The sequence below is a fragment of the Lutra lutra genome, chromosome 4 (genome assembly GCF_902655055.1).
Source record: "Lutra lutra chromosome 4, mLutLut1.2, whole genome shotgun sequence".
Lineage (NCBI taxonomy): Eukaryota > Metazoa > Chordata > Mammalia > Carnivora > Mustelidae > Lutra > Lutra lutra.
This window is the reverse complement of record NC_062281.1, coordinates 16,208,770-16,225,325: the sequence shown is the minus strand read 5'-3', so window position 1 is coordinate 16,225,325 and position 16,556 is coordinate 16,208,770. Positions and strand designations below refer to the sequence as shown.

The following is a 16,556-nucleotide window of genomic DNA, read 5'->3' as shown; positions in this document are numbered from 1 at the left end:
CAAGGGCTTTACCTGCCTTGCTCACAGGTGTACCTCTACCCGCAGCAATGCCTGGACCACAGCAGGCTCGTCAACATGTTTGTTGAATGTGTGTACTATATTCTCTCAAATTGCTCATACGTTGAAATCTGAAAAGCACTGCGATGTTCTCCATTGCATTATCAAAGTGGACTTACAGATCTCTTGTATTTTTTTTAAAGATTTTATTTATTTATTTGACAGAGATCACAAGTAGGCAGAGGCAAGCAGAGAGAGAGAGAGAGAGGAGGAAGCAGGCTCCCTGGCGAGCAGAGAGCCCGATGTGGGGCTCGATCCCAGGACCCTGAGATCATGACCTGAGCCAAAGGCAGAGGCTTAACCCACTGAGCCACCCAGGCGCCCGGTCTCTTGTATTTTCTGAAACATCTGAGTGCCATTATCACAGGGTACTCCACTAGAAACTACCAGAGTAGCTCAGATACACAAGAGCATTTTATTTAGCATTTATTTCATGCTAAGCCCTTTACATTTACTTTCTCTGAAGCCTCTACAACTTTCAGAGGGAAGTATTGGTTCCCCCAATTTACAGATAAGAAAAATCAAGTCTCAGGAGGTTGAGTAACTCGCCCAGAGCAGTCTACCCAGGAAGTGGCAGAGACAGGCTTCAAAGCCCAAGGGCGACTCACATGAGGTAGAATGTAATACTTGCAGACTCGACAGAGAATGTGAAGAATGCCTAAGGGTATCTGGGTTGGTGGAAAAGTGGAGATAACTCTGTGGTGGGGCCTTGAAGGATGAGAAAGGTTTCAGTGGACAGCAATGTAGAAATGACTCCCAAGCAGAAAAAACAGCAAGAATGAGGGGCACAGGATGTGTTCCAAGAGACCACAGACACCAGGATGGAGAGAGCACGAGGCATACAGCAGAGCACTTAGCTAGGGCCCAAGCGCGGGGTCCTTGAATCCCAGGCTAAAGCAGGTGGGACACAACTGGCAGGTAGACAGGTAGGAAGAACCCAAATATGGCTAAGTCCTAGGAAGGTAAAGAAAATCCGTGCCAAGCTGCTGCTACAGGGCAGGCTAAGAGGCAAAGCAGCCACTTTTCCTGGTGGTCACTCCAGAAAAAGAAGGGGGAACTCAATGTAGATAGAAAAAGACAGTCTTTATAAAGCTTCTCCTCTCCCCTTACCCTGGTGTAAACATCTCTGAAAAACTTTTTTTTTTTTTTTAAGATTTTATTTATTTATTTGACAGAGAGAGATCCCAAGTAAGCAGACAGGCAGGCAGAGAGGGAGGGGGGGGGGGGGAAAGCAGGCTCCTTGCTGAGCAGAGAGCCCAATGACGGACTCGATCCCAGGACCCTGATATCATGACCTGAGCCAAAGGTAGCAGCTTAATCCACTGAGCCACCCAGGCACCCTCTGAAAGACTCTTTTTTTTTTTTTAAGCATTAAAAGCCCTGAAGATCTCAGCCGGGCACCCAGCCCTCCCCCTCCCTTTATAGACAGTGGGTATGCAAACAGAGAAATGCAAATGGATCCAGCAGAGGCAGATGAGGTTATAATGAACTCAAGAGTAATTGACTTAGCAAGAAAAAAAAACAACTCAACTTCTCCATTTCCTGCAACTTCAGTGCAAACTCTAAATACAGCTTGGTCAAGGGTGGGGTGGCTTTTGCCTAAAGTGGTGGAAAGAATTACTACAGTGACCAGTGACTGGAACAGTAAAAGCAGCTCACACCCGAGTGCCAGTGGGCAAGGCAAGGTGTGGAGCGTGTAGCCAGCACAGTCCTATTTCGGAAGCCTCTGAGGTGGGTAATTTCTTAGACCCTCATACAGAAGAGGAAAAGGAGGCTGAGAGATTAGGTAACTTGCCTACAGGATTGAAAAGCAGATCTCTTTGACTCCAAGGTCAGCGGGAGCTCTGGAATTTCCTTGAGGGGCCTGGAGCCAATGAAGGGTCCCAATGGGAGCAGAAGGTGTGCAGGAAGCTCCCTGTTTTTACTTAGACGGTATGTTATAGATCTACACCATCCAACATGGTGGTTATTAGCCACATAAGGCTATTTAAACAAAAGTGAATAAAACTTAATAGTTCCTTGGTCACACTCGCCATACTCCAAGTGCTCAGTAGTCACATGTGGCTGATGGTTAACATATTTGACAATTTCCATCATGGCAGAAAATCATATCGGATAATACTGTATAGTTAAAATCATTACGTATTCTAAAAATGCTTCTTCTACTATCTTTATATTTCAATTTATTGTTTCATTATAAATTTATTTTTAATCATGGTAAAACCACACAACATACAATCTATCATCTCGGTCCTTCTTAAGTGTCCAGTTCAATAGCGCTTAGCATATTCACGTTGTTGCACAAACATCGAACCATGCTTTTACTCAGACCTCAGTGAGGTTGAGAAAGTACTTTTGAGGGTGCTAAAAATGTGTATGACTCAGTGGTTTCCAAGCCTGACTACACATTAGAATTACCTGCGAGTGCTTTAAAAAAAAAAATGTGAATACCCAGGATGTCCCCCGGAAATAGGGACTCAGAACCTCCAGGGAATAGGTCCAGGGATCAGTGTCTTAAAGGCTCATGGGATATCCCACACTCTCATGCCTGTAACCAAGCACATTCTACCAGAAGGGGCATACCAGCCCAGAGCCACCAGTCCAGAGCAACCTCCTCTGGCCAGACCCACTCTTCTGGCCGCTAGAGAACCCTGCCCTGTGGGAGGTGGCAGGGAAGGGAGTCCCAGGCAAAAAACCTGCTGTCCACCTCCAGGACTTAGGAGGCCACTCATGCTGAGCAAGCTAATATTTTACAGTTGCCCAAATTCTTCAAGGGGAAGAAAACAAATAAAAAGACACACAGCTCAAACAGCACTCAATTTTTTTAACCCACTTAAACTAGACAGGAAAAGAAAAACCACTTAGAAACTATGACCAAGGCCGTATATGCCAAGAATCAGCAAAGGAAGGAGGGGATTCGGGGAGCGGGGGGGAGGTTTTGGCGATCCCATCAACTTCAAACCCAGACCTGAAATGGCTCTACAGATTCAACCAAACTGGAGAGCTACCAGGACATAATTAAGTACAGAAAAGCTCTTTTACAAGAGAGTTCCAGGGTCGGACACAAAATGAGTTCAAGGTAAGGAGTTCCCTTAGAGGCGTCATTTGAACTTTGGGTGAACTTATTTAACTCATATAATTAGAAAGGGATGCCAGGCTTGCACAGTCGCCCAGTCTCAGGAACCAAGAGGCTCCCGGGACATATCAACACGGCCCTCTGGCCAGTCACAGAAAAGACTGTGGGTACTTTGTATGGGGACAAGGACAGGAGCCAAGGGTGACAGGCCACAGCCAGGCCCATAGCTTCTTTCCCCTCTGCACACCCAGAAGAAAAAGAAAGGAGAACTCCAGGTTGGTCTGTCAGAGAAGACCGGTGAGTGGGAGAGGGAAGTTAAGCCACAATAGGTCAATAGATCATAAATTAAATGACTTCCACAAAAGTGACAACCAAATGGGAGCCGCCCGCCCCACAACAGTCCCCACAGCATCTGAGCTCAAGTTCGGGCCTCCAAACTGGCTCCCAGCTCCAGGCACGGAAATAAGACCCTGATTCCTTCCTTGAGCCTCCTGTAGAGCCCAGCGAGTGGAATTCTGTATGCTGCCCTCTAGAAAGAAATCCATTCCTCCTGCCTCACCACCACCTGCAGCACGATCTAAAGAGCTCCAGCTTTGGGAATCCAATCGGCCAAGGTCTGAACCAATCCCCCTCACCAAGGCCTTGGATAAGTTACCACTGCTCTTCAAAGAGTCTCAGTTTTCTCATCCGTAAAGTGGGGCTGATGTGAGGATGACGTGAAACCAAGCACACCAAGTACTCAGTGCAATGCCTGGCACATGGCGGATTCCCCCCAAGTCCCTTCCGGCCCCGTGTTCGCCACATGCCGTGAACACGGAGCATCTACTATACGCTGGTGGCACACGAGAGCATCTTAAATCGGGAAGCAGCCGAGACACACAGCCCAGGTCCTCCCTGGGCTAAGAGGTGGGGAACACTGACAAGGGGTGGGTTGCTCTGGAATCCATGCTGGGTGGCTTGGATTTCACTTTTGGGGGTTTCCTGTGTGTGTGTCTGTCAGATAGTCAAAGGAAACCTGGCGCAGCCTCCCAACTAATTCAAGGGAGAACCTCCGCTATCAAATACAATGGGCTTTCTCGAAGCTCAGCCAATTAATTTACTCCATTTGTCTCTCCGGTTTGCTACTTAATAAGGCTATATCAGCAGTGCAATCTGCAAATCTGAGTTAAACAGCTTAAGGCATCCATCAGTTCCAAGGAGCCCCAAATACTTCTCCTCTGATGTCCTAGGCAGCTAACTCTGCCTTCGGCTTTTGTTTGGTTCCAGGAGAGGTATTTCTTTGTTTTTGCAGAGGTGTGGGTTTAAGGGGAAAGTGTCCTGAAGGCAGTTCCGAGAAGTAATGGGAGACCTCGAAATGATCTCATTTTTCCATTCCCAATCTGAGGACCTAAACAATCTCCTGCAGAAGGAATCTCGCCAGCTCTCACCCATCCCAGGGAAGATGGAAAAGCCCAGATGAAAATTATAGATACTGTGCCTAACAGATCAATAGTTTCAACCTTTTCATCCTCCAAACACTTTAACCACCTCAAATGAGCTGGCCATATTGACAGCTAGCACTTCAGCTCTTTCCTTCCCCTGGATGCAAAAGAGCAGTTCAAAGTACAAAGGGTCAGTAGCTGAGAAGCACCAGGATGCACAGAACATGCTTATACTAAGGAGCTGTTTGCTGTTTATCTGAAATCCAAATTTAACTGGAAATTCTGTATCTTTACTTGCTGAATCATAGCACTGAGCTCAGTGCTTGCAACCTCGCTGGTGCTAGTAAATGCTCCAGAATTAAGAGTACCTGCTACTCTTGGGGCGCCTGGGTGGCTCAGTGGGTTAAGCTGCTGCCTTCGGCTCAGGTCATGATCCCAGGTCCTGGGTTCAAGCCCCACATCGGGCTTTCTGCTCAGCAGGGAGCCTGCTTCCTCCTCTCTCTCTGCCTGCCTCTCTGCCTACTTGTGATTTCTCTCTGTCAAATAAATAAATAAAATCTTTAAAAAAAAAAAAGAGTACCTGCTACTCTCCTAAGAACTGCCTGATAGCTAAGCCAGGCAAAATTCAAACTCTGCTCATCTTCCATGCAAGCCATGACCTAGGATTGACCTTCTCTCCATGTTGGCCATCCCTATCTGCGGTAATTCAGAACATAAAGGTTCACGGTGTGGGGGCGCCTGGGTGGCTCGGTGGGTTAAGCCTCTGGCTTTGGCTCAGGTCATGATCTCAGGGTCCTGGGATCGAGCCCTGCATCGGGCTCTCTGCTCAGCGGGGAGCCTGCTTCCCGCTCTCTCTCTGCCTGCTGCTCTGCCTACTTGTGATCTCTCTCTCTGTCAAATAAATAAATAAAATCTTTAAAAAAAAAAAAAAAAGGTTCACAGTGTAGAGCAACAAGTTCTACACAATTTGCTTAAATATGATATATATGGGATTTTCCCACAGAAACACTCAAGCCAAGACCCCCCCCCCCCAAAAAAAAAGACCTCTTTCTAAACGTGGACAAGATTTGCACCTAAAAAGCCAAAGAGACTGATCTACACAGCAGAGGCCCTCAGTCTCGGAACAGGTACCCATTCTGGGCAGCTCCCCCGCGACCAATTTTATTACATCTTCACTTCACCTTCTTCTCCCACGGGCCCAAACTGAGGAAGTTGTAAAATCCTGGGCAAACACAGCCATTTGCTAAGAACAACCAACCCAGGGCCCCATCTGTACTTTACAAGGGCTCTGCTTGTCCTGCCTCTGTGTGTCTCCATAGACAAGGGTGCCAGCCTCCCTCAGAGCACCTGGCTGCTCTTGGAGGCCTTCGCTGGGTTTTCAGTATCTTTCTAGAAAAAAAAAAAAAAAATTTTTTTTTTTTTTGAAGAGTCAAAGGGAAGTCCTTCAAAAACTAATCTATGCCCTTCCTTCGTGGCCCCCATAGGCTACTTAATGTTACCTACTATGGGCCCACAGGACAAGCAGCTCTCCAAGGGCAGGCCTCGCTGGTTCTCTGACTCCTCGCTGTCCAGCAAAAGAAACCTTCCACATAGCAGGCCCTCGATAAACACTGAGGAAGGGAGCCTCTCGTCTGACAGAAACCCCAAAGCCAGAGCAGTGCAGGGAGGGCAGGGGGAACAACCCTGAAATCATTATCCAGCGCTGGACCCAATACCCACATTCTTGATCTATGATAACTGGGGGGAAAATACCGTGTCATGCCTTCGAACCACAAATGATTTCCATGGAATTTAAGAAGTCCCTTTACCAGCTCTAATTTTAGGCAGAACTTAGGAGAGAGGCTACCAGTGCAAACAGAGGTAGGGGGCAGTGGAGAGGAACTGAACAAGGCCCCTATTCTGCTCAGCACAGGTGTTGGTAACAGGACACCCCTCTCTACAGGGAGAGGTAGGGTAGGGAATTCAAGGTGTGGTTGGGTGTCCCCCCCACCCAGTCCCATTACATAACCCCCAGCACATGCTCAAACCTAGTACAAAGTTCTCCCTGCATCAGGCCCAGTTCAGCTCCTGACATGATTCTTGTGCAACAAGGCTGAGGAAAATATTTGGTTTTCAGCATCCAACTTAAAAAAAAAAAAAAAAAAAACCCACACACAAACAAAAAAACCCAAGTTAATTATTAAAAGAAGAAAGATATCCACAGTGACTTGCCCTTGAGTTTGGCCAGTCGCTTGGTCTTAAAAGCTCCCCAAACATCACCAAATTCTTTGCTGGTTCAGTTACCAAAGCATTAAAATAAATAGTAAATAAATTAAAAAAACAATAATTTTTAAAAATGACAAGTATCAAATCCCTGTGCTGTACATCTAAAACTAATATAATGTTATATGTCCATTATATCTCAATAAATTAAAAAAAAAAAGTAACGGCTCAAATCTGCTGTTGGCAGCATTTAGCCTGTTTTTCTTGGAACTTGGATGGAAACTCCAGAAAGATTCTAGAACCTCTTTAATGTCTAACCATTGTCAAACATCAGAAGCCAGTCAAATGGCCTTCCACAGAGTCAAGCTACTGTTCCCCCAGACAAACAGGCGAAGGGCCCTAGCCTCCAGCCACGTGAATCTCATCTCCCCTTTCCTTTGGGACCAGATCACACCAGACAACTTGATTTATGCGGATGGGCGGAAAGGCAGCCAGTAAGTGATTCTGCATACCACCATCATTAGTGGCCACAGCCACAGTAGGGTGGAAGACAGGGAAAAAACACAAGGTTTCCTCCCGTCAAGGAATCAATAAGTTATTTAACAGCTGCTGCTAGATCCCAGTGGAAGAAGGGTGAAGGTTTCTTCCGCACCCTTCCAGCACCCTGACAGCTGAGGATTTAGCCAGATGAAGGATCACTAGGAAAAAAAGCAGAAGATTCCTCTCCAGCTTTTCAATGTCTTGAGGTTTTTGGTTTTGGAAGATGTATGGTGTCAGGCCTTGATACTACTTAATTTTTTTGTTTTCTTTTTTTTTTTTTTCTCCAAAGAGGAAATTAACTCCCTTCCTGTGTTGCTGTACATTTTGGAGAATCAAATGCTACTAAAAAAATTTTTTTTCCTTACCCTTTCCTTACCCCAGTCCAGCATTACTCCTGGGAAAATAACCTAAAAATTTTCTCAAGCTGGCATTCCAAATGGGTTTCTAACATTTACACTTGTCTTTCAAAGCAGATAGAAGGGGACCAAAGACATCAGAAACCCATCATGGCAGTTCAGAGAAGATAAAAAAGAGGATAAACTTGTCATTAGAAAGCCAGCTGACTTCAGATATTAAAGTCTGACTTTCGATTAGTGGTGACTTCATGCACTGCTTATCCTATTATGCCCAGAATTTTTTAAATTCCCTTTTATTTATTTTTTTTAAAAGGTTTATTTATTTATTTGACAGATAGAGATGACAAGTAGGCAGAGAGGCAGGCAGAGAGAGAGAGGAGGAAGCAGGCTCCCTGCGGAGCAGAGAGCCCGATGCAGGGGCTCGATCCCAGGACCCTGGGATCATGACCTGAGCCGAAGGCAGAGGCTTAACCCACTGAGCCACCCAGGCGCCCTTAAATTCCCTTTTAAAATGCCACTGCCATCCATCCCACGAAGAAGTCTTTTAAAAAGAAAACTCCATTAAAATATTCAACAACTGTCTTCTGCTGTAAACAGTCTTGGAAATCAGTCTACCGCTTTCTTTTTCCTTATCTCTACTCCCCAAAAGTCTGGAATCCTGCAGACCTGAGGCAAGTTTTAGTCTTTCCCTCCCGTTTGCTTTTCAAATCTTTGCCAAAACAGAACAAACAACCTTAAAATAAATGCCTTCCCACAGGATGTTGAACAAACCCTACTAAATTCAAAGGGAAAGAAGTCAGGAACCACAAACTATAGATCCAGCACTGAAAGGGCATTAAATAAATCTTTATTTTTAAACTGGAATCTTGCAGAGGGAAAAACAGGCCACCTTGGCACCCACAAATTCCCCTGGCCTGAATGCTAGAGGGCAGCCCAGGGCTAGCAGGCAAACAACGGAGGGTCCATCCTGTGGTGGGCTATCTTCTGAAAGGCTTTGGGTTCAAAACTATAAACACAAACAACCAAGATTGGATGGATTGTGGATTAAGGAACAAAGAGAGAGAAAAAAAACTCTGGATCCCACCCCGGGACTGCAGTGGGCAGAACTTTTAGGTCACTGGGTCCTTGTTATTACTCAGGGACTGAAAACATCCATTTCTCTTTAAAAAAACAAAAAAACAAAAAAAAACCACACACACACACACACACAAGCAACTTCACCAACCCATCTCAAATTCTTCCCCTGGTGATCAAAATACACGTGTACCTCAAACCAAATCTTTGATTATAAGGTGTACAGAATTTAAGTTAACAAGCAATACCCCAGAGTCTGAGGCGGGGACACCGATCTTTGTCTCAAAAGAGCACTTCAATAAGTCAATGTGGATTGAGGGCAAAGGAATGAAAGAGGCAGTCTTTGAACAGGGAATAATCCATCTAATTCCAAGTGGCTGGATTAGAGGCATTCCTGGACAAGCAGGGTCTAGATGAAGATAATGCTACACGAATATCAATTTCTCACAAAAAAAAAAAAAAAAGAAGAAGAAGAAAGAAAGAAAAAGAGAAAAAGGAAGAAAAAAACCACCACACACAGGCTCTGTAGGAGGCCCAAGACCAGGATGGAGGCACCTTGGAAAAGTTCACCCTTAGGGAGATGGCAGTTGGTTCTAAAAGGGGGAAGCAGGCGTGACAGCTGAGCATTCCTTCACAAAGTCCATCTCCCAGGCCAAACCCTCTCTAAACCTTACACTTCATCAGACAAAAGCTCCTCCAAACGCCCAAGCAGCGGCTGAAGAGGGGCTGTCCACACCCACCGGCTGTACAGCTTTCCCAACCTGCCTACTCGTTTTGGAAGCCGAGCTTTTAATTAAACACCACCTCCCCGGATCTGTTGAGGCAAACTGGGGCTGGGTAAGAGCCAAAGAGAAGCTCCCTAAATACACATGAAAAAAAAAAAATCCCCCCACCGCCTCCAATTCCCACCTCCAGCCAGCTCGCGAGGCTGGTTATATTTCCTTTGGATGAGTAACCCAGGGCTCTGGTCTATCTCTATGCACCAGAAAATCCACATCCAAGGATCAGGTTATCCCCTGTCCCACCCTTTGCAGGAAAAAACCAGGGTGTTGTTCCCCGCCCCCAATACACACACACACACGCGCGCACGCGCGCACACGGGGAGAAACACACACACACACACACACAATCTTCACAATCCTTCCAAGAGAAAACCTGGAGTCTGTGTATGTTGGGTGGGTGTGTGGGGAAATACAGTTGTTTAGGAGAACCCAATCTTCAGGCTGGGAGCGTCAGCCAGTGGAAGGAGGGTCCCCAGCAAGGCTACTCTGGGAACTTCTGCTCCGCGGCCCCGGGGAGGGCTGAGGGAAGGCATGCACACCCTCACCAGTTTAGGAACAGCCTAATTAATGCCTAATTTGCTCAGATCCTCCCTCCTCCCCCCCGCCAGGTGGACCTGAAAGCCAAGGAGGGAGAGGAAGGCCTCTCTCCCAGGCTCTCAGACGGGGGGGTGGGGGGGGCAGTTCCCGCAGCAGGGCACAGCCCCCAAATCCCTCCCCACCACCGCGCCAGCCGCCCCCTCCCCACCCCGGACTCGGGGGAATCAGGTGTCCGCCCAGGGACCCAGTCTTCACGGGTCGCAGACACTCCGTCCAGCGACAGACAATGGAAAACTTGGACGCGGGGCCCTGCGCCCCCATGGAAACGAGATGGTGCCGCCCCCTGGGACAATGAGCGTGGAGAGGGCAGGGGGCATCAGACACCCCCAGAGAAGCAGCCCGCCCGGTGACCCCGCAGAGCCCGGAGCGGCGCCGCGGGTGAGCAGGTGACACCGGGCCGGAGCGCTCCCGCAGGTGGCCGGCGGCCGCGGCTCAGGCAAGGGCCGGGCGGGTGGCCCGGGGTGGAGGCGAAGCACCGCGGCGAGGTCCGTACGCGGCCGCGACCGCGGCCACCGCAGCCGCGCCCCCGGCGTCCTACCTTCATGTCGCTGATGATGGTCTGGAAGAGGCCGCCGAGCGCGCTGCATTCCTTCTCAATCACAGCCTCCATTTTCCCGGCGCCGGCAGGGAGAGGACACACACTCGGGGCCGCCTGGACCGTGCGCGGGGCCGGGGCTCGCTCACCCGCGAGCAATTCCACTCTCCGAGCGACCCACCTCCGACTCACAGCCTCTTCTGCAAAGGGGACGAAGTGCCCAAGATCGGCTGTCCTCTGCCCCAAATACTAACAATAATTTTTAAAAGCCAAACTGCTCTGCAGGGTGATTCGCCTACATGCAGTGCTCGGCTCCTGGCCTTAAAAATGCCCGGAGAAGACTGACAATCAGGCCACCACTGGTGCCCACGACAGAAACAGCAAAGCCCATCTTGAAGCAGAGAAAATCGCCCGATGACCTGGGGCCAGCGCCATTTAAAAATGCAGGATTTTCTAATTTAATAATATTTTTGAAATTTAAAAAAAATCGCCCAACAGCACAACGCGTCTGCTCGCGGCGTCCGGATCTGTTGCTCGCAGCCGCGGCCGCCGCCTCCTTTTCACTCCTGCGCGCCCGGCCCCGGCGCTCGCTCTGGCGCGGCTCCCGGGGACGTTCGGAGGGGCGCACGCGCGCTCGCGGCCGTGCGTCCGCCGCGGGGGCGCGGGGAGGGCGCGCGCTCGCGGCCGTGCGTCCGCCGCACGCGGGCGGGGCTAGGAGCGCGTGCCCGGGAGGCGCATGGAGCGCACGCAGCCGAGGCGAACCCGCGGGCCGTGCGGCGAGGATTCCACCCCCGCGGGAGCCGCCTGCTCCTCCGAGCACGCACCGAGCACCCCCTCCTCCCCTGGCCGCGGGTCGCCGCGCGGAGAGGGCGTGTCAGCGCGCCGCTGGTCGAGCGCCCACCCCACAATGGCTGCGAGCGCGGGGAACCGAGGGTGCACCGCCGCTCCCCGCAGCCTTGCGGGGTGGCACGCCTAGCGCAGTGCCCAGCATATTATAGTGAGCGCTCAGTAGGGCGGGAAAACTGCTGCTGCTGCTGCTGCTACTGCTGCAGCCTTTTGAGGAAAAAAAGCCCTTTCTGTGATACCAGGACTGCAACGCCAGTCACGACTGCAGACAGCATTCCTAATTTGTAATTAATTTGTAATTAACAAATATGTAATTAAGGAGAGTTTGGGGGCGTATCCTATGGCTAGATGCCCAGTTCAATAAAAGTTGCAGGATGCTGGGAAAGTGGATCGATTAGCCATTGCAAAATAAATGGCCCTGAGCTATGGTATACTGTCTTTGATTTCTGGATATCGTTGACTGCCTGTGACTTGGATGGGGTTTTTTGTTGTTTAGGGGGGGGTGTGTTTCCCAGGCCCACTGGGGGCATTGGGTGTTGGTGTCACTGCAGAGAGCCCTGTTGGGACGTTTAACCTGGAAAGAGCGTAAATGTTCCTGAGCTGATTTGGAGGCTGGTGGTTCATTCTCATAGCTCCACCGCCTAACTGCACAGAGCCGGAGCCCTCATTTAGATTACCACCAAAGAGGCAAAGAAGAAGGGAATCAAATGAACGACTTTTAAAGACCTTTAAACGCAAGCACCTAGCTCTTGACTAATCTCCTGACCTGTGAGCTGATCATGTGAAGCACAAAGCACAAGAGAAAAATACTGGGGAGGAGACAAAAAAAAAAAAAAAGCAAAATGCCGTAGACTTGTGTCAGACTCACTCACTCAGTAATAGGTAAAGTTCTGGCTTTAAAAACTGCATGAATCAAGAAAATGCTTGGTGGACATACTACAGCTACAGGAGGTAATTTTACCCTGGCCACTCTGCCCAACTCTTAATTGCAACCCGTCTCCACCCCTCTCCCAAAAATCATGAGGAGCGTTACTTCTGGAATTAACCAATCTCTTGGAAAACCGTGCTGGATCCTGTCCCCAAGATTATGCGGATGTGTAAGTCACATTTTCACCTTGCCAATAATAGTGTTTGACATACAGTTTGCTCTCAGTCATTATCATTGTGATTTTTTTTTTAAGATTTTATTTATTTATTTGACAGAGAGAAATCACAAGTAGGCAGAGAGGCAGGCAGAGAGAGAGGAGGAAGCAGGCTCCCCGCTGAGCAGAAAGCCCGATGTGGGGCTCGAACCCAGGACCTGGGATCATGACCTGAGCCGAAGGCAGCGGCTTAACCCACTGAGCCACCCAGGCGCCCCATCATTGTGATTTTTAATACTATTGGTATTATAGTGATCAGGTCACTGTTTATAAAGCCTGATTGTACTGGGTTCAAACTCCAGTTTACAACCTACTAACTAATTCTATGACATTGGGCCAAACTAAATTGGACCTCGGTTCCCTCATCTGTAAGTGGAGATAAAGACTTCATAGGGCTGTAGTGACTTTCACTTGCACTAACATATGTAAAGCATTCAAAACAGTTCCTGGCATATGGTAAGTAAGCACTCAATAAATCTTACAGACGTAGCTTATTCGTAATACCCAGCCACTATTCATAATAGACAAGGTGTGGGAACAACCTAAATGCCCATAATGGATGAATGGATGAAGAAAACATGGTATATACAGACGATGGGATATTATTCAGCCTCAAAGGAAATCCTGCAGTACATAACAACATGGATACAACTTGAGGACTTTGTGATAAGGGAAATAAACCAACTACAGGATAAATACTGCATGATTCCACTTATATTCCACTAGCTAAAATACTCAAATTTGTAGAATGGCTGCCAGGCACGGGAGTTGGGGGAAGGCGGTAATGGGGAGTTGCTAGCCAATGGACACAAAGTGTCAATTACACAGGATGAAGTAAGTCTAGCGAATGAGGGGTTTTGAACAAAAAGGGGATATCAGATTGACACCCCTACATCACATTCTTTCCCCAGATTTAAGCATCCCTCAAACTCTCTTCTCCCTTCAAAATGCCCAGCACTGGCTAGGCAGACATCAAGATCTGACTAACATGCAATTCCTCCCAGAAGTGTTTGCCTTTTTTTTTTTTTTCCCCTTAAATAGCTCCTAGGAGGAGGAACCCAGAGGAATGAAGCTTTACTAAAGGAATTTCAAGTTGTGTGATCTCGTAAAGGAGGGATTGAGAAGCCAGGAAGCCTTCTCAAAGCCACTCCCATCACCCTCCTTGACCTGGGAGAGGGTGGTTCAGGATAACCTCCACCACCTCGGAGCTCTGAGACTTCTGGCAGGTTGTTTGATCTCTGGAGACAGCCTCTGTTTCCTTGCAGGTTCCTGATTCGTGGCCTGTTTCCAGGGTTAAAGTAGATATCAAATGCCTCTCCCGTAGTAGTCTACCCAAAGGACTTCCCTTCCCTCTCAGAAGTGATTCTCAGCCCCATATATACCAGGAGCTCTGCCTGGTCCCCAGACTTGGCAATTGGAATCCCCTGGGGAATTTTAAAACACCTGTGCCTGAGTTCCATGACCAGGGAGCCTGATTTAATTCATCTGGGTCATGGCCTGAGCATCAGGACTTTTTAAAACTCCCCAAATGATTCTAATGTGTAGCAAATTTGAGAACTTTGATCCAAGGAATTTTGAAAGAAGCCACTCATGTTTGGGTCCTACCCCTAAACAATTAAAGTAGAATCTCTGGGAACCGGGCTCCAGATTTTTTTGAAGGTATTTTACACATTTCATTCCATCCCCATATAAAAACATAGAGTCATATGTACGTGTGTACATATGTGTGCATGCATATTTTGTCATTATTTGCTTTACACAAAGAGAATCACATCACAGTGGCTTTTCTGCATCTTGTTATTAACACTTCCTCTTGGGGGGTCTGGGTGGCTCAGTCAGTGAAATGTCTGCCTTCAGCTCAGGTCACGATCCCTGGGGCCTGGGATTGACCCCTGCATAGGGCTCCTCACTCAACAGGGAGCCTGCTTCTCCCTCTCCCTCTGCCCCTTCTCCTTGCTCAGGTTCACTCACTCTGTCAAATAAATAAATAAAATCTTTTAAAAAATAAAATATTTTTAAAAAAACACCTCCTGTTAACACTTCTTACCATCAACAATTCCCGGGGCACCTGGGTGGCTCAGTCAGTTAAGCATCTGACTCTTGGTTTCAGCTCAGGTCATGATCTCACAGTCATGGGATCAAGTCCCGCATCAGGCTCCACGCTCAGCACAGAGTCTGCTTTGTCTCTCCCTCTGCTTCCATGCCCACTTGTCCTCCATCTCGCTCTCAAATAGGTAAATAAATAAAATCTTTTTTTTTTTTAATCTTATAGAAATATCTCCAGGTCGTCCTTCTCGCTCGACAAGATGGCCACACGATGGCTGCACCGGCGAGTGCTCCCTCCGCCACTCCAGCTCCAGCCCCCACCGTGGCCCCAGCTTCGGTCCCAGCCCCAGCCGCAACCCCAGCCTCAGCGCCAGCGCCGCTCAGCCTCCAGCACCGGTCCCAGCTCCAGCGCCGGCTCCAGCCTCATCCTCAGACTCAGTGACTGCAGCGGCCACGACTGCGGCTCCAGGCCAGACCCCGGCCTCAACGCCCGCCCCAGCGCAGACTCCGGCGCAGTCGCTGCCGGGGCCTGCCCTCCCAGGCCCCTTCCCCGACGGCCGTGTGGTCCGGCTGCATCTGGTCATTTGGGTCTCCATCGTGGACAGCTACAAGCGACGCAACGAGGGCGCTGCCCGAGTTATCGGGACCCAGCTGGGAACCGTTGACAAGCATTCAGTGGAGGTGACTAACTGCTTTTCAGTGCCGCACAACGAGTCAGAAGATGAGGCGGCTGTTGACATGGAATTTGCTAAGAACATGTATGAATTACACAAGAAAGTCTCTCCAAATGAGCTTATCCTGGCCTGGTATGCTACAGGCCATGACATCACAGAGCACTCTGTGCTGATCCATGAGTACTACAGCCGGGAAGCCCCCAACCCCTTCACCTCACTGTGGACACGAGCCTTCAGAATGGCCGCATGAGCATCAAGGCCTATGTCAGCACTTTAATGGGTGTCCGTGGGAGAACCATGGGGGTGATGTTCACACCTCTCACAGTGAAATATGCATATTATGACACCGAGCGCATTGGAGTTGACCTGATCATGAAGACCTGCTTTAGCCCCAACCGGGTGATTGGACTCTCAAGCGACTTGCAGCAAGTAGGAGGGGCATCGGCTGGCATCCAGGAGGCCCTGAGCACAGTGTTGCCGTGTGTAGAGGATGTGCTGTCCGGAAAGGTGTCAGCCGACAATACCATGGGCCGCTTCTTGATGAGTCTGGTTAACCAAGTATCCGAAATAGTTCCTGATGCCTTTGAGACCATGCTCAACAGCAACATCAATGACCTGCTGATGGTGACCTACCTGGCCAATCTCACGCAGTCACAGATTGCCCTCAATGAGAAACTTGTAAACCTGTGAATGGGCCCCACGCAGCACTCCTGCCAGTCTGGGCCACCCTAGGACTCAGAGTGGAGTGAAGTAGAATGGTTTTCTTGTGGTTTGAGTCACACCAAGTCAGTCAAGTGCTTGTGACTCTAAATAAATGTACCCTACCTTTTGTAAAAAAAAAAAAAAAAAAAAAGAAAGAAATATCTCCAGGTCAATTAATATTATTCCAATACATTTTTTTCATTTAAATTTTTTTTACTTTGCTATAATCTCAGATGTACAGAAATAAGCAAGAAGAGTGCAGAGACTTCCACGTTCACCCTGCAGTAGCTCTCCCGAATGTTAACCCATTACGGTATTTCCTATGTGTCTCCGTGTGCTTTGGGGGTCCCTCATGAGATTCCAGTGCGTGTCCAGGTTGCTAGGGGAGGCCTCAGGGATGCCATGAAACTCCAGGCAATTGTCTGTGACACTTTTTGCAAGGGATCCTTGCACAGGGGCAGCTGTGCAAGGTGACGAAGAGGGTAGGCTCAGAGTCAAGCTGCCCA

At 48.7% G+C, this 16,556-nt stretch overlaps 2 protein-coding genes across 13 annotated transcripts in view; one reads left to right on the top strand and one right to left on the bottom strand.

Moving 5' to 3' along the window:
- Positions 1-11,393, bottom strand: part of MTSS1 (MTSS I-BAR domain containing 1) — a 158,259-nt gene extending 146,866 nt beyond the window's left edge. For 3 of the 12 annotated variants that reach the window (XM_047724143.1, XM_047724146.1, XM_047724141.1), the window contains exon 1: positions 10,644-11,378. In XM_047724143.1, coding sequence (XP_047580099.1) covers positions 10,644-10,715 — 72 coding nt within the window. In that variant the 5' untranslated portion in view covers positions 10,716-11,378. Of the gene's footprint in view, positions 1-10,643 lie in introns of all 12 variants that reach the window. The other 9 variants (XM_047724150.1, XM_047724147.1, XM_047724151.1 and 6 more) reach the window with 8 other exon arrangements.
- On the top strand, positions 11,377-16,209 carry LOC125097231 (eukaryotic translation initiation factor 3 subunit F-like). Its single transcript, XM_047724863.1, is given in 3 exon segments — positions 11,377-11,573; positions 14,983-15,554; positions 15,557-16,209. Coding segments are annotated over 3 exon segments (1,251 nt in total). The 3' UTR covers positions 16,039-16,209.
- The last annotated feature ends 347 nt before the right edge of the window (positions 16,210-16,556 follow it).